Here is a 25,665-nt window from a genome sequence, read left to right as displayed (position 1 = left end):
ATTTTAGAAACTAGAAAAATCTCTTATAACAGTAAAATTTTCATCGTGATAGTACTGAAACGCCATAGGTGTCAATGGTCAATAGAACTCGTAAAGCTTATCGTAAGAAAACATATATTGAATGGATTTTTACGCTAAATAAATAAAATACACAATATGGCCGGTTGAAATTTTGACATCGAATATATTTCTTTGGTTATGGACGGTCAATCTTCTCTGTATGAACGTCTAGCAAAGAGAAATAACTGGAAAAGATGTCGACAATTGGAGAGGTCATAGAAGACAAAGCCGTTGACAACTCGGGACTTCGACTCAATAGAACGAATTACTAAAGTTTAATCTCGTAAACATTTATAAATATGGGAATTTTTAAATTCTCCTTCATTATTAGAATTATTTTTCAAATCCACTCCAAACAAAAAATGAGACCCTGATTTTTTTTACAAGCAAACAAGTTTACAATTTCTCCAAATAAATTTTCTAAATTTATGTAATTGGATGGGGGATGATATTAGACAACTTTTTCTTCATATACATTATATGTATCCCAGAAGCAATTGACAATGGACCTATGTTTTTTAAGTTTATTATTTTGGAAAATATAGTTTTGATTCGTTTATAAATTTGATAAGTGTAAATTCCAGGGAAAGGGGGGAGGTGAACTCCAGCCCCCATCCTCGCAAGACAGGGCGTACATCTATTCTGTAAAATTAATAATAACCAGAGGTTTACTAAAGTGTTAAACTGATAAGGTCGGTATGACCTCATAAGGGAGACCAAAGGACAGTTAATACAATTTATTACCAAATAATTATTCCATTATCTTTAAGGATCACTGAAGAGTCCAAGCGGGGTAGGGGGTAAGACCTACAATGTTCCTCCTCCCCCTGCCTGTTAGATCTGCGAATGCAGAGACAGCTAGGAGGTCGTCTACTCTGAAATACTACTGAGGAGATCAGAGGTTAGGTACTTGTCAAATAGATACTGTTGCCTTACATGGAATAATAATATCATTAAGGAGACCACAGGTAACCCAACGTAATCCATTGCTTTATAACTTATATTTTATAATAGGGGGCCTATTGCAGTCAATGCCCCCCTCCCCCGTATCTTTCCTAATATCAAATGATTATTCCTTTGGCAAAAATAGATTTACTGTTTGTTGTTTTACACTGTAAAGGCTTCACAGTAGTGCGGTTTATTCTATTTTCACTTTACGGTTGCAATACACTGCATTTTGTCGCGGTGTAAACAGTTTTGATAATTGAGAACTGAGCTGATGACCTAAGGTCCTAGTTGAGCGAACGTTTCATCCTTCTGTCCATTATTCAGAAAGGCCCGCTGGGTCTATATCGGGAGGGGGTCGAATCCTCAAGCACCTTTGGTAAAATCCTAATATTTTATATGAGGCATTTTATTTTTTAGGCACATAAAAAATCTAAAAGACAGTTTCCTTTATGAACTTTAATACATGTATTATATGTGATATGAACCCGTAGTGCATGTAGTATAACAAAGAGGTAATCATTTAGTAAAACTAAAGATTTTTCTCAGTTTTTGTTTTGTTTTTAACTTTTTATTCCTTGTTGTATTGTTTATTGGCTGGTTTCTCATTGGCCAAGGTTTTTTTGTGGTTAAATATAAGTAGTCCGAAGAAGGGAGTTAAGATCGATAGTGCCCGGGTTCTGTCAGCATCGCTTTACAGCTATTTTTTCGGAATTTAATTGTTTCCCACTTCTGGTTTTAATATTATCAAGCTATGTTTATTTCCAGTCTTGAAATCGGAAAGCGAAGGCCAAAGGGTAAGTATTGAAGTTAACAATTCCTATAGGGTATCAAATTTAGTTAAATACATTTTTTTATAATCTGCCTTATCATATTAAATGTTCATTCAAGTTAGGACTTTTCATTTTTACAACTTGCCTTGACGAATTCATGAAGTTGATCTTGCAGATTTAATGGGATTTTTTTTTAATTATTTTTATAGAAAAAGATAAGGATGATGTCTCTGATGTCATGCATGCATGAGTACTGTTAGAACGGTGGTTGCGAGAGGCCGAAGATGGAGAAAGTTACCTGTCTTTCAACAGGTCCGGCACAATCTCTTGATTTATAGTCTGTCCCACCAAGCTATTGTAACCACTTTTTGCAACATATCTTAAAATATATAAATACCTTGGCCTTCAACTTAGGTCCGATAGATAGATCATTTTTTTTCCAATTTTCCTCCATTTATTCGAACCCTTGAGTTCAACCGGTGTATTGACACGGCGGCAAATTCAAAGTCTACGGGGATTTAACATGGTAAACTCGTCCATTATCGTCAAGATCACGGGGCGGGAAACCAGTTTATCGATGGAGTAGTCGTTCTTTTCAAATTAAATTACCAAAAAAAATTAAAAATTCGGAGAAAATAATTCAATGTGTTTTTCTAAAAATATATAAGTATTTTTTCATATTCAAGTATATTTAACGGGTTTATAACGAACAATGGGAAAGCAGACCGAATCAATACAGTACAAGTGGATACGTACACTGTTCCTAGAACGGATGTCAACAAGATGCAAGAGATGTGTTTACACCTTCCTATCTATAAAACGTAAGTTTTTCTTATTGCAAAGCAGACATCCAGAAAGAAGTGTTATCAGTTCTAAAAGTATGATAAAATGCACACATCAGAAGCTGGTAAGTGCAATGAAAAGAAAGAAAAAAATACTCTATGCTTCTAAAGGCTAAACAATACACAGCTGATCAATACATTCGTCCTTGAAAAAAAACATAAACGGTCAACTAAAATCTGATATCAAAACATAGAACTTCACAGGAAAAGAAAGCATTAAAAAAAATACCTTTTTTTTTTTTTTTTTTTTACAAATAATCACAACGCTGGCTGATTTTGAATTATATAGATAGAAGCTGGCAAATTTTGCATTACATAAACCATGTGTGAAATATGTCTACTTTCACTTTGTACAAATACAATTCAACAGTAAAGAAAAACAAAGATATATAATAATAATAATAATAATAATTATGAAGTACAAAACACCCTGAAGAATCAATTCTGTTTTTTTTTTTTTTTTTTTTTTTTTTTTTTTACTTTTTTGATATATTACCATAATATAATCTTTGGCACTCAAAAATCTCTGAGAACTTCTTTAATCCCAAAATCTCTATATAGAGGTATTATATTTATTGTGTAGTTATGTTACAAAGAGCAAATAAATTGATTTTAAAAATCATTTAACACTAGATTTGTAAGAAAAAAATCCACCTGGATGAATGGTCTGTCATATATTAGAAAGAAAAAAAAACTTTTACTGCTATATATAATATATAGAAGTTTTCTGTATCCCAGCCTACCATTTATGACATATTGATTCCACAAAAGATGCAGACCTTGTTTACTAAAATCAGGGACCTATATATATAGTATATAGGTCCCTGCTAAAATCTGTAGCCTTCAATGTACGTAAATGTGTACACTATTCATTTTAATTTTAAATATTAAGATTTGTAACTTTTGATGAGGATTTTCATTTCCAGATTGGCAAGATCATGCCCAATGGTAAACAAAATGTAAACAAATGTGGTTACTGTTGTTACAACCTCAAAGCGGTTAAGACAGACATTCTCAATATTCCACTACATTATATATGACAGGAAATTCATATTTTTTCATATAGAAAATTTTGGAACACATAGACACATGTAAATGGAATAGTCATGTCAAAATTTCATCAGATACTCAATTGTTATAATATTTCATTCCTCATTTCCTCACTGTAATTGTCTTTTAATGGGATTAATATCACACAGGACAGTAATAATTTATTGATGTAATACAGAAAACCTTTGACGGTGATAGCTATAGGTCTCACGGTTAAACTTTTCCTTGTTTGAAAGGGATATTGATTCTTTGCTAATTCGACCCATAGCTTTTGTAACATGTCAATCACTGGGCACCACATTACTGAGTAATGTATAGCATATTGTCTAAGGATTTCAATAATAAAATTTCATATATCTGAAAAAAAAACAAAACATGGTGTGGAATAACAGCAAATAATTTATTTCACAATTAAACAAAATAGCATACATATAATATTTAGTTACACGTACAGCATGAGCATGTAGTTACTTAAAGGTGTATTAATTTAACAATCCATTTTAATTTGCAGTAAAGTTCATATTGTGTATTTCCTGATTTTTTTTTTTTTTTTTACAATAATCATGATAATAACTTAAGAATACATCTAAAAAGCTCAGGACTTAAAAGTTCAGCCAAAAATTGAAATTCTTCTTAAATATTTTACACACAGAAACTATTTGTTATACTGGTATATCAAACGTAGAAATGAGATAATTAAAAAAATTAAATATCTTGCCCTGTATGTAAGCATTTAGGTAATGTCACAAAGACGGAAGTTTACAGACATCTCTGTCGTGCCAGTGACTCCATATCATGTAAACCAACAATGAAATGTGTACTGAATATAACCACTGTAATATGCCATTCATGGCCCCATGTAGGTATACATATGTATATAATTCACCATATTTTGTTAATGTAGTCTAGATTTGTTACAATTATAGTATATAAATCATATGCAGTAAATTACTGCTATGCTAGACTACAAACCGTAACAGCTAGTTATAATATATTGTTTATTTTTTTATGACTAGCTTTGTTGTAGTGCATTTCACACCACCTTTGTACACATTCAATGTTTGGTAGAAAGAACCTTAAGTATTACATGATAAAACCATAATGCAAACAGACAGTCAGTTACAGAAAACTGTATAAGAATTTGGTGCAAATATGCATTACCTGTAAATAGCAATTATATGTCTCTGTGTGAAAACATCTTAAAATTCAAACATCACAAATTCATGTCACTGCATGGAACTATAGCATTTACAGTTAAAGTGTAAGAATAAGGCTATTTTCATACAAATTGAATAAATTAATTGCAGATAATCATAGTAGGTAAATAAGTGAAAAAAATGTTTAACAGCCAAGTACTTATATCACAAAGAAGCAAAGAGATTGAAAATTCATGTGGATTTAGAATGCAGAACACAGCAAAATTTTTATCACAGTGTATAAAATGTATACAAGGACAGGAAAAACTAATCAATTACATTTAATCAATTAATTATTACAGTACCATTTTAGTTAATTTGTTGATATCATAATTCATATGCTTAAAATAAATAATTACAATTTAACAATAACATATAATAAATATATCACAACAGATTTTATCACAGTAAATTTATGATGCAAAAATGAAAGTACAGTAGGAATTTTATATATTTTTGTTTTAATTAGTTGAATAAACTATATTAAGAAAAAAATTACAAATGAATTAATTAAAACCAATGAAATTTGTACAACTTTTCTTGCAATTGATTATGTACATAAGTTAGATAACAGCATACATGTATATCAGAGCAGATTTTATCACAGTAATATGGAACCACAGTAGGATTTATGTATATTTATGCTTGAATAAACAATGTTTCAATATCAAAATTGCAAATGAATTAAAACCACTGAAACTTGTACAGTATTTTTTACAGTTGATTGCATTTTACAAAGTATAAGTATAATAAGAAATGAAAAAAATATTAATCATGCAAGTCCCAATTGTAGAGAAGAAGTGGATCACAATAAGAAACTGAGACTAAATGCTGACCTGTGAAAATTTAACATGCAGGAGATACAGAGGAGGGGAAGCAGCTTCACTCATCAAAAGTCAGGTTTGTTGGTTCGGTAGAGGGCATTGTGTGTAACTAATCATGCAGTATATGCTTACATGTGCACTATTCAATTTCAACCCCAAGATAGAGCTACAGTATACAGTTAAAGTATATCATTGAGGGAGTTAGCAAGATTCTAGTTCCCCAAGGCCGGGACTATTTCCCGAGGCGAAGCCGAGGGAAATAGTCTTGGTCGAGGGGAACTGGAATCTTGCTAACTCCCTCAATGATATACTTTTAACTGTTTTATTACACCAATACAAACGTAAAATTTAGATGATTCAGATGGCATGATTTCAAAACAGGGATTAGCTAACTGAACTAATGCACGGGGACTAGTCCATTCACATATCATACAAATATAAAAGTAAAATCTAGAAGATTACAGATAACTGGGAATTGGCTCTCAAAGCAGGGATTAGCTCACTTGACAAATGCATGGGGATAAGTCCATTCTTAACGATTTCTAGAGAATTAGTCACATCTAACAATCTAATGTTATATAGGGGAAAAAAAATCAGTAGAGGTATAATAAAAACATGTAACATTTTTAAGGGATGATACTATAAAAATACAGTTGTTCTGTTCTCATTGAATCATATTCCATAAAATTCTGATTTGTTCTATAAACAAGAGGAAGATCTGTTTGTATTCATATTAAATCACACATACTCTGTACATGAACATTTCTTTATCTATGTCCTGTTTTCCTTCTGCACTTCACGAACAATATATAGAATGAAATTTATTATGAGTCTGTATAATAAATGTATATTTAAAAAAAAAGAAGTTTGAAATCATCTATGAAACAGCACGGGGGCAAATATTGTAATTCACATACAAGCATTCTCATATAGTGTATATTTAAGTTTGCATGGATCCGCAAATAGGAATTCAAACCAATAATCATGATAATGATCTTCATTACTTTCAGTGATAGCTGGTTGAATAAAAATTTCACCCATGGATCATAAGAATGATTTCAGATATGTAATATAAACTCTCCAATACATAGACCAGATGCAGAAAAAAGATTAGTTACACACAGTCCCACCTTTTGAAAGATAATTAATCATTGAACAATGCATGTATCATAGATTCACCAGTGAATGTTAACTGTAAACATTTCTAAACCAAATAACATGAAATAAAAAGACTTTTTTGCCCCCATCCACCATGAAATGAACGGGGCAGATAGTGCTTACTATTACCCTTTATGTCTGTCATTTTGTCATTGTTGTTCTGTCATAGTTAGTTTTCTAGTCTTTTTTTTCTTATGTTTGTAGGTACTGAGCTAATGTTTAATCTACTAGTAGTTTCAGTTTTATGGTGATTGACCTATTCACATAGGTTATTGCCCTTAGATACTGACAAGTTTCAATTCAATATTCACTGTATTTCTATACCTTAATTTCCTTCTGCTGTATCTGTAGAGCTAATTCAAGAAAAACAAAGGATTATAAAATATTCATGTTTTATTTTACTTATTTGGACTTTCTAATTTTTGATTGGGCCTTTATGTCACACTAACATGTATCTATAGTTCCAAAATATTCAGTATAGGTAATTTCTTATGCTGTATTAATCATTGAAAGCAAATATTTTCTTAAAACATTTTAATTTTAGATATCTGACACAGATTTGACAGTGAGGAAGACTGGTTGAAGAAATTTGTTTGCAGCTTTTTCAAGTATGAAAACAAAGTATTCAAATTTAAATAAAGTACTTTTCTTATCTTTCATCCACTCGAATAATTTATAATTTCAGACATCACAAAATATCTTTTGCCTTGCATCAATAACTTAACGTTTCAGAAGTCACTTAACGATGGTTTATTGTAATAGCTTACTATTCTCAAATATGGGTATTTCAAAATATAATCACATATATTATAATCACCAACTGATACATGCATCAATGATTAATAATCTTTCTTCTACCTTTAAAGAGGAACAGTTCTCCAATCATCAGAGGAAAGGCTCATGAAGAAAGAGGATTCAGTCCATACAAACTGTTCCAACATCGAAGGCACTTACCTGACTTTAGAGAGGGCTTGGTGCATATGCGGTGACTCCATCTTTCGCACAACTCACATTCCACCCAGGCAATCTTTCGAGACCGTCCAGGAGCATTATAGTCACCACATATGCAGCAAGTGACTTCATCATCAGATTCCTCGACGGAGTTCATGGACACGTCAGAGTCAGCGTCATTTTCGTCATCACCAGAATCTGTGTCTAAGTCACTGTCACTGTCTTCCGAGTCTGTCAAGTCAACGATCACCGGAGCGACCTCGTTGTCCTGAACTCCGTCAAGTTTCCACAGTTTTGTCTCTACCTCATTTATCACGTGGCTCTCTACCCTCCTCCACTTCTCCGCATCGTAAGCTGATCTTGCTTGATTGAATAGCTCCATCACTTTATCTTTCTTAAACGTGGCATTGCTCCTGGCGACGAAGCTTTTCAATTCAGCCCAAACCAGCTCGATGGGATTCAGCTCACAGTGATAAGGAGGTAGACGCAAAACTGTGTGACCTGCCTGTGAAGCCAAATCGTCAATCACATACTTTGGACGAGGCTTATGTTGCTTCACCAATGTGAGTAATTCGGCCTTAATCATTCCCGGAGTGTAATGGATACCCTTTCTATCAAGCCAAGACTGGATCTCGGCCTTTCGCGCCGACGATGTCGGACACTTAGACTCGGGATCCAGATGACTGTGATAGGAAGCATTATCCATCACGATGACCGAATTACCCGGTAGATTAGGGAGCAACTGCTCAGTGAACCACCTCGTGAAGTTTCCTGAGTTCATCTCATCATGATAATCTTGAGTGCCAGTTTTCGACTCGAAAACTAGGCTTGATCCCGGGATCATGCCTACAGCCGAAGAACCAGAATCCACGATTATCAGACGAGAGCCTTTCCCAGGTGGGACGAAGCGCCCATGACCTCCACGATGCGACTCAAAGGCAGAGGTAGATATCCTAGGACAGTCCACCCAATCTCCCCTCGCTACATGATTGGTGTTCAACCAAGTCTCGTCCAAGTATACAATAGGACGACCCAACTCTCTAAAGTTTCGGATGGACCTCAGGTAAGTATGGCGCATACTGACAATGTCATTACGCTCTCCAATGTACCTCCGATTTGAACCAGTCTTGTAGAACCTGAAAAAAAAAGAATGACATTTTGAAACATTGGTAATCAAAGATTACGAAGCTCACCTCGACGAATGTTATCTTTAAGTAAGGCAAATTTCACGTCATATTTTTTTTTATTTAGAGTACATCCCAAGATCAATGTCCATGCAAGTTTGGTTTAAGTACGACTTATAGTTACTTGGAAATAGACCTGTTCAAAAAACGTTTATCCTGTTTACTAATCAAGAAAATTTTGGTCAGTTCCAACATCCAAAGTAAGTCTGGAAGTTTTCACTTAGATGCACCATCTATGCAAGTTTAGTCATAACAGGCCATAATGTTATATAGCTACTCCAAAAAAATTATCCTGGTCACTCGTGGAAAATGTAGGTCAGATTCAGAATCCAAAGCAAGTCTGGAAGTGACCATCCCTAGCTACATCATCCATGCTAATTTGGTAAAAATATGGATAAAATTCACTCATCTGGAAAATCTAGGTCAGATCCAGCATTCGAAGCAAGTGTGGTAGTGTCCATCCCTAGATGCATCATCCATGCAAGTTTGGTCCAGGTAGGGCCAATAGTTACTTGGGAATGGACCTGCTCCAAAAATTTTAACCTGGTCACTCATCTGGAAAATCTAGGTCAGATCCAGCATCCGAAGCAAGTGTGGTAGTGTCCATCCCTGGATGCATCATCCATGCAAGTTTGGTCCAGGTAGGGCTTATAGTTACTTGGGAATGGACTTGCTACTAAAACTTTAACCGGGACGCCGACGCTAACGCTGACGCCGGGGGTATAGCATAAGCTCATCTTGACTTCGTCGAGGTGAGCTAAAAATGAAAAACTCTTTTTTTCTGCAAGCAAATGTCTCTATCTAACATGATTTGTTTTTGCTTTAATATAAAATGCTTCATTTATTAATTTAATGATAAAATGGTTGTATCATGTGCATTGTAGGTAATTTTTTAAAATCAATTGTTTGCCTCTAGTGTACCTTACCTGAATCCAAGTTTCTTCACAAGCCGTCCCAGTGATGACTTGGTGATCCTGATACCCCTTTCTACCAACACACCAGACAGTCGACGGAGAGAAACATACTCGCCCCTCAACTGCATCTCATGGATGGTCCTTTTCACCAGGTCCTCATCAAAGTCATCAAGCCCCTTATTGGAGTGGAACTTCTGCTCTACAGGAGGGACTTGCAGGTCCTCCACCACTTCCTCAACAGGATCAGGAATTATCCATGTCTTCAAATTCCTTTCAGATATTCCTAAATTATGTTAAAACATTCATGTACTTTACATGTGAGAGGATGAATTGTAAAGATTATATATATGTTTTCTAGAACAAAAGTACTTGAATATGAATATTGTCAATGTATCCATCAAACTAATTAACAGTTCACCATCAATATCAAAGAATTCCATGCACTGATCTAATGAATCCCCCCTCCTCCCCCTGAAAAAAATTTGCAATTTGCTCGTCAAAACATTTCTTTGTACATGTAATAGGATTTATTGTAGGATACAGTTAAACACACTTATAACAAACACGCTTTTAATGAATGGATGCTTATTGCAAAATGATTTTCATTCCCCTTGACTTTAAAACATATTGAACACTTAATGGATATAAGGAATTACACTTATAACAAAGGAAAATTGTCTGTCCCTGGCACTCTGTTATAAGCGTGTTTTACTGTAATCTACTAATCAATACCTGTGGCAGTTGCAAGCCTCCTTAGAGGATTGGAGAGGTTTTTAACTTTTCCATCTCTCATCTCTTTGTTAAAGTAATTGTAAATTTTCTTGAGAATGTCAACAACCTGTGGATTACAAAAATGTTTTTGTTAAATTAATTAATAGTTCTGAGACACCTGATTTTAGTAATTTATTCAGCCCATGGTCATCCATTTTATGTTATATGTATAGTCCAGTCAATCTTGCAAAAATGAACTTCAAAATAATTGCAATACCCGAGTTGGATAAAAATCATATCAGTATTTGAGAAAACCAAGTTCAACTGCATATTGTGTGATTTCAAAGTTATGTATCTGCCATTCTGACTATTTTATAGTCTTGAAATATTATATGTAAAGGTTTAGAGACAAAATTTATTTTGACCAATTTTCTGATAACTTTTACCCTAAAATGTTATTATCAGGTGAAGAAACTCAACTTAATATACTCTAAAAGAATACACTTAAATATTTTCTAGGTATAAAATGTTTAACTGCATCTATAAATATCATAAAACAAAAATTATTTAATTTCAATTTTTTTTAGGGAGAAAAATGCACCAAGATTTTAACCAAAATTTACTATTATAGCATGAGTTATGCCCCTTTTCTGAGTAATTTTTCAATGGAAATTAAAATACCAAAAATAATGTTTTTTTCCTTCTTTAGATTTTTTTCTTTTTTCTTACCACACCTAAGAGCTTGACTGATCACCCTGTGTCTGGCATCTGCCTGTGTAATCATCTGTTATTTTTTTTTTTCTTCAAATTTTCAACTTTTAAAGCTTAATTGCCTGAGCCAAAGATTCAAGTGAGCTTTTCTCATCAATATTCCTCCATGTTTGTTGTCTTAGACCTTATTGTAAACTTTTCACAGTTTCATCTTCCTTTTCAGAACCACAATCAACCACTTGGACAGATAATATGAAACTTATATAGAAGGTTTCTGACATAGTGTAGATCCATATTTGTTCAAATCATGATTAGGAGATCAAAGTTTTATATAGGAAAAGATTTAAAATCTTTTTTGCAAGATAAACAAGAGGCCATGGGCCACATACCCACCTGAGCACTGTGGCTAGGAAAAGTTCAGTATTGAAAAGCTTTAATGCATAAGTGGTCCCAACCTACCCCTATAAAGAGGGGGGGGGGGGGGGGGGAGGGTGATTTGAACAAAATTGAATCTACACTTACTAAAGATGCTTACATATTTCTTTGACTAACTGTGACTTTTTTCCCCTACAAGTTTGAACTTTCATTATGGTCCCACGTGCACCCTCCCCCTGGGGGTCATGATTTGAACAAATGTGAATCTACACTATTTGAGGATGCTTCCATATAATATGACCAACCATGGCTGTACTGTTCTTGAAAAGGAGACTTTAAAAAAAAATTCTTATGTATTCCTATGTATAACTTTCATCAATTGTGGCCCCACCCTATCCCTAGGGGGTCATGATTTGAACACACATGAATCTACACTACCTTAAGATACTTCCAAATAGTTAATAACCAATCATGGCTTTGCTGATTTTTCTTATATACTCCAATATAAAACTTTGATCGTCCATTGTGGCCTTGTCTTACCCCCAAGGGTCATGATTCGTACAAATTTGAATCTGCACTACCTGATGATGCTTCCATATAAATATGACCAATCATGGCTTTGCTGTTCTTGAGAAGATTTTTCCTATATACTCCTATGTAAAATTTTGATCGTCCATTGTGACCCCAACCTACCGCCAGGGGTCATGATTTGAACAAACTTAAATCTACACTACCTTAGGATGATTGCACATGAGTTTCATCTTCATCACAATTATACACAAGTGAAGGTTTTTCAAAGGGGATCAAAGTTTTACATCAGAATATAAAAAAAAAATCTTCAAAGTCTTCAAGAACAGCAAGGTCATGATTGTAAATCTTGAAATGCAAGCATCCTGGAGTAGTGCATTAAAATTTGTTCTAGTCATGGCCCCAGGGTATTGGGGGACGGTTAGTATAGGGGATCATACATGTAGCTTTATATACATTGTAATTTATTGGATTAAAGTTTCAATAACCTTTTAAATGTACCAGGATCTCAAGTATTTCCATGTGTTGATTGAGGTCTGCATAAATCAAGACCCCCACCCCTCCCCACTAGGGGGTTCAAATTTTCATGTGAAGAAAGAGGGAATAGTTCGTAAAAATCAGCAGCAGCTGAGCAAATGGACCTATTGTTATTGTCCCTCAGTGGTAAGGCGGGGGGGGGGGGGGGCAAGTTTTGTCATCTGAACAGAGTTTTACATGAATAATCTTTGATCATAATAGCTTGCTTGCCTATGCTTTTGGGTTATGTAAGGAAAAATGATTTTAGCTTCTCAAAGAGATAACAGTTTTTCAGATAATCGCTCTCTCCCCCTTCCCCTTTTACACTATCAAGAACAGTTTTCTTTATGCCTTTCGTATACCGTCAAACCTCATTATTATGAACTAGACTGAACCAAGATTAAACTCAGATATTCAATGATTCGAAATATAAACAGGGTAAAAAACATAAAAGAAGATGATTTGGACTGCCAAAGTACTTCAACATATCTATAGTATATGAGATATCAATATACGAAATAACCAAGTTCAACTGTAATATTGTCTGATTTCAAAGTCAGTGCCCTTGGGTCACAGTCACATTAAACATGGGAGATTATTTGAGCCCTTGCAGTTATGTATCTGCCATATTGACCCTTTTACAGTCTTGAAATCTGAAACAAAATTCTCCAGAGAAAAATGTTCATTTGAGACACAACGACTTTAGCACAACTATTTTTTTATCATGATGACTGAAAAATTTTTGAAAATTATATATCCAAGAAAAAAATGTACAATTCCTATATCAGTAACTGTTGCTCGCATAAAATCTTATTTCCTAAACCTTAACTGTTTAGCAAATGAACACTTGTTCCCATGGACTTTTTTGTTTTTGATTTCAAAACATGTTCTTGTTGATCTCTTAATTATTCGGTTATAATTTCATACAGTTGTCCAATCACAACTTCTTCCATGCATTTAAAACAGAGACAATTTTGATTTATGATTTCTGACATAGGTACATTAAAAAAAATTAAAATCTCATCCATCAGATAGTCATTTGTTTATGGAAGTTGTGAAAGGCTCATATTCTTGACATTTACAAATAACTTCAATTTTAACTAACATGCATGTTTTGCAACTCATGGCATCACTATATTCATGTTTTCTCTCTATTTTCAAAGAATAAAGTCATTCTTGTTGTTGTTTAAAATATCATATCTGAAAATTTTTGGAGATACCATTAAAAAGTAAACATTTGGTTAATTTGTTGTTATTTTTCTTTAACTGAAGCTTAGCAGTAAAATTTGTGGGAAATAACTCTTGGCAACTATTGAATTACATTTCTTCATCTAAGAGTTATCTTTCTTGTTTACAAAAAAATATCTATACATGTGCTGTATTCATTCTTTGATATATATTCATAAATAGTTCTTTTGAATATATATTTAAGTATGACTTGGAAAGTGTACATATCATGTAGTCAAGAATAAAATCATAACTGCTGGATTTAATCTTCTTTTCTTTCTTTCAATACATTTATATAGGACGGGTAAAATTTATGCGGGTCTGAATAGACCTGTCACCCATACCAAAGGGCAAGGTCGTTTCTTGACGCAATGTTATGCAGACAGCTTGAAAACTTGGCAAAATTATTGCACTTGTTCATAAATTTGGAATTTTTATGTGTGCAAAGTGCTTTAAAGGACTGCAATTCACTTCGGATATACTGCTTAAAATATGGTTTAGTGTAATGTATTGGATTATACAAATGTATGGTGTGTGGTGATTGTATCGATGACTTCCCCTGTGTTCATGGGATTTTTGTTCTCGTGAGGTAAAGTGAACTTTTTTTGTTACAGCTATTGAGATAATTGAATCAGGATTTTTACAAAAAATGCCTCCAAAAATTATTAATGATTTTTACGGCTTCAAATTTATATGACTTTACGGAATATAGTTCAGCCACAGTTGCAAACGACAGTGATAAAAAACTGTCGACAGATATTTCATGATTCTGTATTGAGGCTAATACCTTCAATGACTTTGCTACTTGCCGGCTCTTCGTTTTCTGTCTTGGCATTTTTGAATTTTCTTGTATAATAATGGTATATGGATAAAAAATATGTATATAAATATAAGTATAAAACGAAACGGATATCTTCTGACGACAGTAACGCATGCGTAAATAACGTCAACGTGCGCTGCGTTTAACGTCAGTGACGTCATTGACGGAAGGCTACGGAAAATAACGAATAAGTAAAAAATAATATATGATCCCTTGCCGAAGTGGCAGCCATTTTGGCAATGTTAAATCCCCGTAGACTTTGAATTTGCCGCCGTGTCAATACACCGGTTGAACTCGAGGGTTCGGATAAATGGAGGAAAATTGGAAAAAAAATGATCTATCGATCGGACCTAAGTTGAAGGCCAAGGTATTTATATATTTTGAGATATGTTGCAAAAAGTGGTTACAATAGCTTGGTGGGACAGACTATAGCTATATGTATAGCTTGATGTAGCATTATAGCTTGATTTAGCTATATAGCTTTATTAAGCTATTCAGAATAGCTTGATTTAGCTATTTTATCACACTTTTTTTCTTAAATATGTCATTTTCTCCGCATGAACAAAAAGTCGCACCTTGGTGCAGTGATAATATTCAACCTTAAACTCTTCTGTTTGTTTGTTTGTTTGTTTATTGTTTAACGTCCCTCTCGAGAATTTTTCACTCGTGTGGAGACGCTTCTGAAAATAATGCGTGTAAAAATTACTCATCAAATTGCATCTCCTTTAGAGACTTTGTACTCTCAGTTCTAAAAGTTTTGGGGCTATATAAAGCAAATTGATACAGTTACTTCTTCATTGAAATTTTAAAAGAGACCAATTATGGTCAACAAGATAATTGATTGGTAATAATTCAGTACAATGAGAAGCAATCATACTTATCCACGCCTCAACGCACATAAGGTAGTGTACAGTTACTCAAACAATGGAAATTCATCTTTTGCTTAAAATGCTGCAATGTTAGAACTATCTTTGATTTCGGTTGTTTTTTTTTTTTGATAGCCCATAGCACATATATGAATAGTCAAGTACTTGTGACTTTTTGTCTATTTCTTACAAAAAACATTTTTCTGAAAAACTGCACATAATCAAGCTATTTTGAATAGCTTATTAAAGCTATATAGCTTTTTCAAGCTATAAAGCTAAATCAAGAGATTGTGCTGGACCTGTAAAATTACATGTATCAAACAAATATAGGGTATTATTTTTAGTCAAAAACATTTTAGTAATCTGTTCTATCATTTTTCATGTTCATTCAAGTTTCAACATATTACTTTACCTTGCCTGGACGAGTTTGTGAAGTTGTTCTCACAGATTTAATGTGAAATTTTTATTCTCCTAGGTACTAAAGAAAAATATATGGAAGTTGTACTGAAATCGTGATGGCGTGCATGCATGTACTGTTAGAACGTTAATTGCAGAGAGGCTAACTATGGAGAAAGCTATCTCTCTTTCAATTACATGTATCAAACATGAGTCCAACATTACCAATGATAATATTGTGCACTTCACCACCCAGACAAATAAATCACAAACATCTCAAGGATGTAAAGAATCTAATATATCACAACCTTCAAAGATGGAATTTTCAATAAAGAAGGAAGGAAATATAGGTCATGTGACATCATCACCATCTCTAGGTGACAGACTAGTTGCTATAAAGCACATGGAAGATGAACAGATGAGAAAGCAAGTGAAATGTCAGATGGATAATACTGAACCAGAAATGTTAGATGAAGAAGCAATTACTGAAAATACTATAAGCAATTCTGAAAATGGTGAATGTTTTGAAAGAAGCAATGATTTCTACAATCAGATAGCATCAAGGACAAACACTGATGCTAATCCAGAGACAGATGCAGAGAAATATGTAAAAGAGGGTCTTACCATAATAAAGTTGGAGGATCTCATGCATGTTAAAACAGAGAACTGTTTTGATTATAATTTAAATAGACAAACTACAGGGATGGATAATACAAATTCTATGATATCCTCACCAACTCTCAGTGATGGAATTGTTTCTATAAAGCACACAGCAGGTGGACAAAAGACAAAGCAAGGAGGATTTCAGATGGATCTTACTCTACCAGGAATGTTAGGAGAAAAGGAAATTAAGTCTGAAAATAGTATTGGTGAGTCTGAAATTGATGAATGTTTTGAAAGAAACAAAGATTTTAAAAATCAGAAAGAGTCAAGGACAAACACTGTTGCCAATACAGAAGGATATGCAGAAAAAGATTTAAAAGAACGATTTACCATTATAAAGTGGAAGGAGCCAATGCATGATAATAAAAAAGAGAACTGTTTTGATGACAAGATAAACGGACAAACCACAGGAATGGATAATCCAAATTCTATGATATCCTTACCCTCTCTTGGTGATGAAGTTGTTACTATAAAACACAAGACAGATGAACAGGAGAAAAGGGTAGAAAAATATCTAGGTCAGATGTATAATACTCAGCAGGGAGTGTTAGAGGAAAAGGGGATAAAGTCTGAAAATAGTATTAGTGATTCTGAAAGAGGTGAATGTTTTGAAAGAAGCATTGTTTTCTATAATCAGAAAGAGTCAAGGGAAAACAATGATGTAAATTCAGAGACAGCTGTAGAGAAAAATCTACAAGAAGGTTTTACCATAATAAAGTGGGAGGGATGCAGGTATGATAAAACAGAAAAAGACAATTTCATAAAACCAACCACAGGGATAGATGATACAAATTCTGTGAACATGGACACCAATAATGACTCAAATTTAACAGTTGTAAAACATAGCTCACTCAAAGCAAAAGATCCACAGATCAAAGATAATGGTCAGAAAAGACTTCCCGCATCTTGTATATTATCAGGAAAACAACCCGTTGTGGTGTTGAAGAGATTAAAAATGAAAGGTGTCACTTATAACTGTAATTATTCTGATACTACAGGAAAAAATCCATGTGATAAGTTTAGCAGCAAAGGAAAAACGGACAGGAGAGAAGATGAAGAAATATTTATTGAAGCATCAGAACAGGGAATGTTCTTAAGACATAATTCTGACACTGAAGCACCTTCTGCCGAGACAAGCTCTTCTGTGAAGGAGGAAATTGAAGACGCAGGGACAGACCAGTGTGAGTTTGACCTTAGTCAAGAAATGAAAGATGATATCCAAAGTGCCATTCAAACCAACATCGAAGCAATGGTGATTTCTAATCAGACTAGTAATGGTGAAGGATTCTCCTATGTTTATCCATTTGCTTGTGGACAGTGCAATTACACTGCAAAATTACAGCATCATTTGAAAAACCACATGAAGATACATTCAACTGAGCGCCCCTTTGTATGTGAGATTTGTGGAAAAGGGTTTAAGCATGCTCATCACTTAAATGGACACAAGCGAACTCACTCGGGTGAGCGCCCTTACTCATGTGAGGAATGTGGACGAGATTTCACTCAGATAAGCAATTTACTCCGACACCAGAAAACGCATCAAGGACTTCCAGAATCTCCACGCCATAAATGCTTAAAATGTGACACGAGTTTCTCCACCGCATATTCACTAAAACGTCATCAAGACGTACACGAAAATTTAAAAGAGAAAGTTAAAACTATGAAGAACCATAAAGGCAAGAAGAAGAAATGTACGTATAATCCTCGCATTGATGATACAAGGAGAGAGTTCGAGTGCGATGTTTGTGGGCGTCGGTTCCGCAGGAAGGAACATGTGATGCGACACATGTTGACACACACCGGGGAGTCTGCCGTGCACATTTATTCATGTGAAGTATGTGAAAAAAAATGTGGTAGCAAGCGGGCTCTTGAAAATCATCTTAAAGTCCACACAGGGGATGATATTGAGATTCATTCCCAGCCTTCATCGGATGAATCGGATTCTGAGGAAGAATTTGAATGTGCCTAATTTACCTAAAAGTGTTATGTGATAAAAATATAAGTAATTTATGTATAGATGTTGAATACATGCATATTAGGCAATTTTTTTTAAGGTTTTAAGTATCAGCAATTTATTAGTAATTGTTGGATTCATTTAATGTGTACAAAATATTATCAAAGGTAATCAAGTACAAACTGTGCATGTGTTTTGGGTTTTTTTCCATGGAGAGTTTGATTTTTTGTATTTTGATGTTGCCATTTCTTAATTCTTTTGTCATTCTTTGATAGTCATCTGACCAGATACAATATAATGATCATTATATTGGAAAGGGCTTTGATATTATTGTTTATGTTAAAATAAATTTCAGCTTTTAAGTGAATCACCTATAGTTATTGAAGGAATAAATTTTCTTGTTTTTGATTAAATTCATCTTTATCAAGGTTGTTTCTTTCGAGAATTTTATGCAACAATAAATTATTTGAACTTACAATACAGGATGAGCTAATGTTATATCCTTGTCATCAATGTCTGCATCCAAGTTTAAAGTTTTAGGAGTAACTCCAGGAAACAAGAAGTCCAACCAGTACTTAACATGCATGGATGATGCATCTAGGGATGCACAGTACCTGACCTGCTTCAGAAGCTGCATCTGACCTATATTTTCCAGATGAGTGAACAGGCAATATTTTTTGGAGCAGGTTCATTTTCAAGTATCAGTAAGCCCTACCTAACCAAACTTACACGGATGATGCATACATATACGGATGCAGGCTACCTTTGGTTGTTGCTTGGTGAGTCTCGTATAATCTTCAATTTACCTGTTGGTGACATGTAAAACAGGATTGATATGTTAGAAAATTATCATTTAGGAAGATAAGCATTAACAAGCAGACAAATGGCAAATACTGTACTTATCTCGTAATCTGGACACTGCTGGTTCTAAAGAAATTTGCTAGATGTATAGGCTATGTTCTGGCAAAAAACATTTTATACAATTCACTAACAGGGACTAAAAATTTTCATAATAGACAAGATTTCGGAATACACAACATCCAGATTAGAAAAGTTTTACTGTATTGCTAGCACTCAAATCAGAATACACAATATTCAGATCTGTAATGCTGGTCTGGAGTTATCATCAGATATCAATACATATAGGGCTCATGGAGGGTGTTACGCTCAACTGGGGATGCTTACTCCTCCTATGCACCTGATCACACCTCTGGAATTTCTGGGGGGGGGGGGGGGGTCCATCTTTTATGCCCTGTGTCACAGATTTGTATTATTTGTAGTTGTTTGTTTTCTTCACGTTTTTCACCAACTACACGGCTACTATCAATCCTCATCTGATGGCATTAAAATACTTCAACATAAATGTTAATTGTAACAGAAAATGAACATCCTTTTTAGGCTGATCCCATGTTAAATTTGTGCAATATAAAATTAGTTAATTGCAGTCGCAATTCTTTACATTGATTATAAACTATACTCATAAACAGCTCTGAGGTAAATGGTAAATATAATTATATGTGTATATGAAACTAAATATGGAAGCCCAAAGATGGCTAAGTACAGAAAAAAAAGTCTGCCAGCTGCAAATTAATAATTTTTTGCCTCTTGTTTTATCTTCATCTCTTTCACCCTTGTAGCAAGTGGGCGAATTCAAAGAAATACAATTGTGTCTTAGGCGAATTCAAAAACGGGACAAAATTGAGAAAGGGCGAAAATAACACAGAGGTGAAAATAACCCTATATAAAAAAAGTGATAAAATGATATGCTGGTTGCCATTTGCCGAAACAAGTATCTGATGGCCATTTACAGAACCTAAGCAGTAACCTGATGGAGACTCTAGCAGCCACCAGGAAAAATATCTGGCCTGAGACACCAATTTAGAATCACCTGACAAAAATTTGTTCACCCTGGCACCTTTGGCCTTCCTTATTTATATAACTTAACACTAAACAAAATACAATACTTCTTTTCTACATTATTTTATTTACACACTGTACAAAAAAAAAAATGGAAAGTCAAAAGGTTTTATCCACTGAGGTCTTTGAAGTAAGCCACAACTGAGTTTAATTTCTCTGGTACTGTTTCAGGTAAATCTGCAAGTGTTTTGAAGACAGTGTTCACACCTACAACGAGAAAATATAAACTTGATTCTGAGAAAAAGAGTAAAATAGTTCATGTACATACAGTAGAATCAATAAAAAAGAGAAATGTTGACAAGTGAGAAAAAATATAAGGGCTGTAAAAGGACAGAATTGTTTATACTGTGACCATTTCTAAATGCAGTAAAAACTGTTTAATCAGAACCTCTGCAATCTGGTTCACTGCTTTGAATTCTGGGGGGGGGGGGGGGGATAGAGTCATTTTGACATGTGTAAGTGATAGACTATTAATAACACCATTATGAGAGATTAGGCTAAGATAAATAAATAGTGTGTTTCCCAACCTGAGACAAAATAGGGTAGGTAGGTAGGAAGGGAAGACATTTTAATTTAAAATTTTATTGGCAAGCACGCTACAATTTTTCCCTGGGGAAATCGCTGTCAAAACATTTCTGATTAATTTGTATAGGAAATGCATTTTCTGAAACACAGAAGTGATTGAGATTAGGATTTCTAATAGTGAAACTGGAATAGTTTACTTCTGGAAAAATATCGCAGATAAATTTTTCAGGGTCAGCTCATATATTTTAGGGTCGGTCGGGGAACCGGAAACACACAATTTATTTATCTAGGCCTTATTGATATAAGTATGAGGTTTTGATAATGTTATTTCTACACTTACAGGCATTATATTGTGATGGTTGTTGAGGTTTGATTTCTGGAGTGACTTCTTTCTTCACTGATTTTTGTGCAACAATCTGTTGGGACAAAAAATAGTCAAAAATGTAGTAAAATAGAAATGATAATCCCTTTTCATATATAGATCTTGTAGTTAAGAGTATTAAAAAAAGATCAATATTATTTTCAGTCCAAATATGACAAAAACCTTGCATACATAATTATATATATATATATATATATATATATATATATATATATATATATATATATATACACTGTCTGAAGGATTATTTTCCACCTGTGTTATTATTTCCTTGTGTGAGTCCTTGAGGCGATGCTGTTATTGCATTCAATATGCAATCATACGGTGGTATCATATAAATATTTTAATCAATCTAATTAAAATTAGATGTTCCGAATCCGCTACCGCTTCTCAAACATCTAACAACATCCCATTCGGGGTCACGTCAGAGCGACCTTTCATATATATATATATGTATATAAATTCATATATAGCATGGTCTTTACCATGCATATTTTGTTTACTACGAAACCTCTCGGGCGTTTCGGTTTGGCAGTAAAAAAAAGAAACGCATCCGAACTATAAGCCAAGATTTTGACGACGGCGATTTCATTGGGTAATCGAAAGGTCGCTCTGACGTGACCCCGAATGGGATGTTGTTAGATGTTTGAGAAGCGATAGCGGATTCGGAACATCTAATTTTAATTAGATTGTATTTTAATCAGTATATAGCCCTAAGGTGGCAGTAATATTTCACTCTGTATGCAGCCTTCAGTGTTATTGTCATTTTGCTGCCTTAAGGTGATAATATTATTTCACTTCATATGCAATCTTAAGATGGTACTATTTCACTATGCTCCTAAGGTGGTATTGTTTAGGTGGTGTTGATTAGTACAAACCTTCTTTGTTGTTGTTGGTTTCTCTACAGTAGCTGGTAACCACTCATCCAGTGTCCTAGATTTCAGACGTTTGTACGCCTCGTTACTCTCTTTACTGTTTCCCCATAATCCTTCCTTCACAGTTAAATACACTGCTCCACCAGCAACTCCAAGCTTCGCAGTCGCCCTGTGAATTAACAATAAAAACTTCAATCTGAAAACTTGAACATGTACATACTGCACATGCTGCACTAAAGACAACTACAATAGATAGGAAGTCACATGAGAAACTCAAACACAAAGAAAAAGTTTTGGGGTAGTGTAGATTCTAAATTGTTAAAATCATGACCCCCCAGGAGAGGGCGGGGCCACAATAGAGAATCCAAGTTTTACATTGAAAAATATAAAAAAAAATCTTTAAAAATCTTCTTCTCAAGAACCACTGGGCCAGAAAAGCTGAAACATTAAGATCTATATCATGGGTTGGATGCATAGTCTCCATTAAAAATAATTTCAAATTTCACTCTCAAAAGATTGTATGAGAAAATAAAATGAGAATCAAATGCATACCACAATCAGCTGCTATCGTTCGAAATTCCTCTGTATGTCAAAATGATGCAACTTCTTAATTAATATTTACAATAGGCTTACAGCTGAATTAATTTAAACATGTTAATCAAACATATATTACTGAACTAACAAAACATTTCTTTTGTTTTATCCTCCTCTACAAAGATATATACCGCTGTAAAATGACTATCAACTCACTTTGCAAGTGTCACAGCCATGACCTTCACCTTTGGTATTCTTTGATCCTTAAGAAGTAAATCGAACCAAAAGTAATTCGTAATAACAAACTGATTAACAACCTGTCATTCTGACGTCTTTGGGAATGTTTGGTTTAGACTAGGATTTGTTCTAAAAATCATCTCTATAGATAATGATGGAAATTGTTCAGAAACGTGATAGCAGACCAAATCAGAACTTTACGGAAGTTTCTGGTCCTAGCGTATTCCCTCTTCTTTATAGATACGAATGAAAACAACTTCCTGTGTCAACGTCGCTTCCGGGTGAAAGTTACAACCAGACGGGCTTTTTGCACTGTTGTCCATATTTTGTAATTTGGCGACTCAAACCAAATCAATCATGGTGGACTACGGTTCTGGACCAGTGAAAGAGAGCATCGACAACACGGTGTTTATAATTCCAGGGATCATTGTCATATGCTTAGTCTGTGAGTGCAATAATATTCCTAATTTTTTCTGAACAGCTGAAGACTGGGCACAATATGGTCTATGCCGTGTAATTCTCTCCCCCGATGAAGAATATATTTTAACTGGTTTTGATATGGTCACGGTATTGAAGGTTTAAAATTTCTTTTACCAAAAGGTATTGTGATGTAAGGGAGTGTGAAAAAAATCAGCAGTACATATGTTGGTGTAATAAATAATTGTAAAATCATATAATGCAATGCTAAAAGAATTATTTATATGCAGATATAATTAATTTTAAGCATACATATTTGAACTTTGTAAATTTGGAACCTAAGGACATATGTACTACCAGGACGTTTATGTTCCCGACACTACTAAAGGGGGGTTGGGGGTGCACAGCTATTCAAATTCTGTTATATCAACTTATACTGGGAGTAGTTAAGCATTTCTTTCATAGTTTCAAGGCTTTCAAAAAGATTAGTAACAGGCAATGCTATTTCAAAAATAGGGGGTACCTTATGGAAGCAATTGTAACTAAATATGTTATCAAATTTTTTTCCAACGAATGTTTTGGACGGTACATAATTACTTTCGTAATTTCAGCCCGGTAAAAGTACCGGGTACCAGCACATTTTGAAAGGCCTTTTGTAGTTTTGCATTAAAATTGTTATCAACCTTTTCAACCGTTATGAAAAATTTCCGAGTTCGTATGTTTTTTGTTTACATTTCAATTAAGAAATAAAACAATTATACTTCACTGTATAAATGAGTACCGTACATTTCAGCTTTCTTTGCCTACAAGCTGTTCAAAAGTTTAAGAGAGAAAGAAAAAGCAAAGGAAGAAAAGAAGAAAATGAAGCAACAAAGAAAAGAAAAGGAACAACAAAAGAGACAACAAAAGAAGAAATTATGATTCACTCAAACTAGGAGACATTTTTATTATCAGCAGCTAAATTATTTTTTTGTGATGTGACATTTTCTTTCTGGATGTACATGGAAGAGAAATAAAAGTTTGAATGAATAAAAGAGGAACATAAGGAAATCAACAGAAATCATGCATTAAAAGAAGACTGAAGATTTATTGTTATCATGGAAACATATATCCCACCTCTATTGCCTGTCATATATAGATATAAAAGTTTATAGAAGTATATCCATACTCATGGATATTATAAGAACTTCAGTGGGTTTTTTTTCCTTTTTTCTTTTTTCTTTTTGCTTAATGTCTGAGATTTCAATATCATTTTCTTCCTGTTATTAAAAAAAAAAATACAAAACTGTACTTGTACCTAATCCGAGTTCAAAATTGTTAAATAAAAACTAGATAATGCAGAGCAATGCTACATGAATTGGTCATTTTGAAAATAATATTGGACTGATGATCAGCAGCATTTAAACTTCTCTAGTTATTTTTTTTGGGGGGGGGGGGGGGGGGGGAGTTAATTCTTATCAATAAAACCAATTATTTTTTAAATGATATTATCTTATGTGCCCATTTTTGCTGGTAGCATGCTTGTTATGTCTCTTGTTTTTTAAAGACCATAAATGCTGTGCATTTACATGTAATGGAATACTTGGTTGAACACAAGATCATGTTATTATATTTATAAATTAAGCAGTAGACTAAAAAACAATATTGGTTGTGCAAAGTGTGTTAATGCATTCATTAATAACCAGATAAATACATGTTTCTGGCATTACTTTTAAAACTTTATTACATTACATTAATATGTTGAAATGATTGTTTGCATATATTTGTTATAATTTTTTTTAGCAATAATGGGGCAGTTGGAAAAATGCATGATTGTACAGTTTAAATCTCTGTTTTAACCATATCAGTTTGCTTTTACATGTAGTTATATGCTTTCTCCCAAAGTAATTTTTTTTTTTTTTTGGAGAATTGAGAACCATTCAGCTTTTTGTTATGGGGTGGAGTTAGCGTATATCTATAGATAAATATAGATGTCTTGTGTGAGTACATTCCTTCTGTAATATTAAATGATAAAAACATATGTATATATATGTTTATTCATGTTTACGTACATGTTCCTTATTTACACTGATTATCCTAGAAGTGAAACATTACTTAATGCCAAAACATAAAGT

At 33.8% G+C, this 25,665-nt stretch overlaps 2 protein-coding genes across 2 annotated transcripts; one reads left to right on the top strand and one right to left on the bottom strand.

Moving 5' to 3' along the window:
* Positions 1–16,131: 16,131 nt before the first annotated feature.
* Positions 16,132–19,047, top strand: LOC133198017 (uncharacterized). Its single transcript, XM_061334166.1, has one exon. It carries the CDS (start codon positions 16,217–16,219, stop codon positions 18,677–18,679), a length of 2,463 nt encoding a protein of 820 aa, XP_061190150.1. The 5' UTR covers positions 16,132–16,216; the 3' UTR covers positions 18,680–19,047.
* Positions 19,048–20,628: 1,581 nt separating this feature from the next.
* On the bottom strand, positions 20,629–23,196 carry LOC133197984 (uncharacterized). Its single transcript, XM_061334137.1, has 4 exons — positions 23,114–23,196; positions 22,367–22,532; positions 21,447–21,522; positions 20,629–20,788 (listed from the first exon to the last, which is right to left on the bottom strand). The coding sequence occupies exons 1-4, from the start codon at positions 23,131–23,133 to the stop codon at positions 20,691–20,693; spliced, it is 360 nt and encodes a 119-aa protein (XP_061190121.1). The 5' UTR covers positions 23,134–23,196; the 3' UTR covers positions 20,629–20,690.
* Between the last annotated feature and the right edge of the window lie 2,469 nt (positions 23,197–25,665).

The sequence above is a fragment of the Saccostrea echinata genome, unplaced genomic scaffold (assembly GCF_033153115.1).
Source record: "Saccostrea echinata isolate AGI-Se365-2 ecotype Australia unplaced genomic scaffold, CSIRO_AGI_Sech_v1 ptg000032l, whole genome shotgun sequence".
NCBI classification, from domain to species: domain Eukaryota; kingdom Metazoa; phylum Mollusca; class Bivalvia; order Ostreida; family Ostreidae; genus Saccostrea; species Saccostrea echinata.
This window is presented reverse-complemented; position numbering and strand designations above follow the sequence as displayed.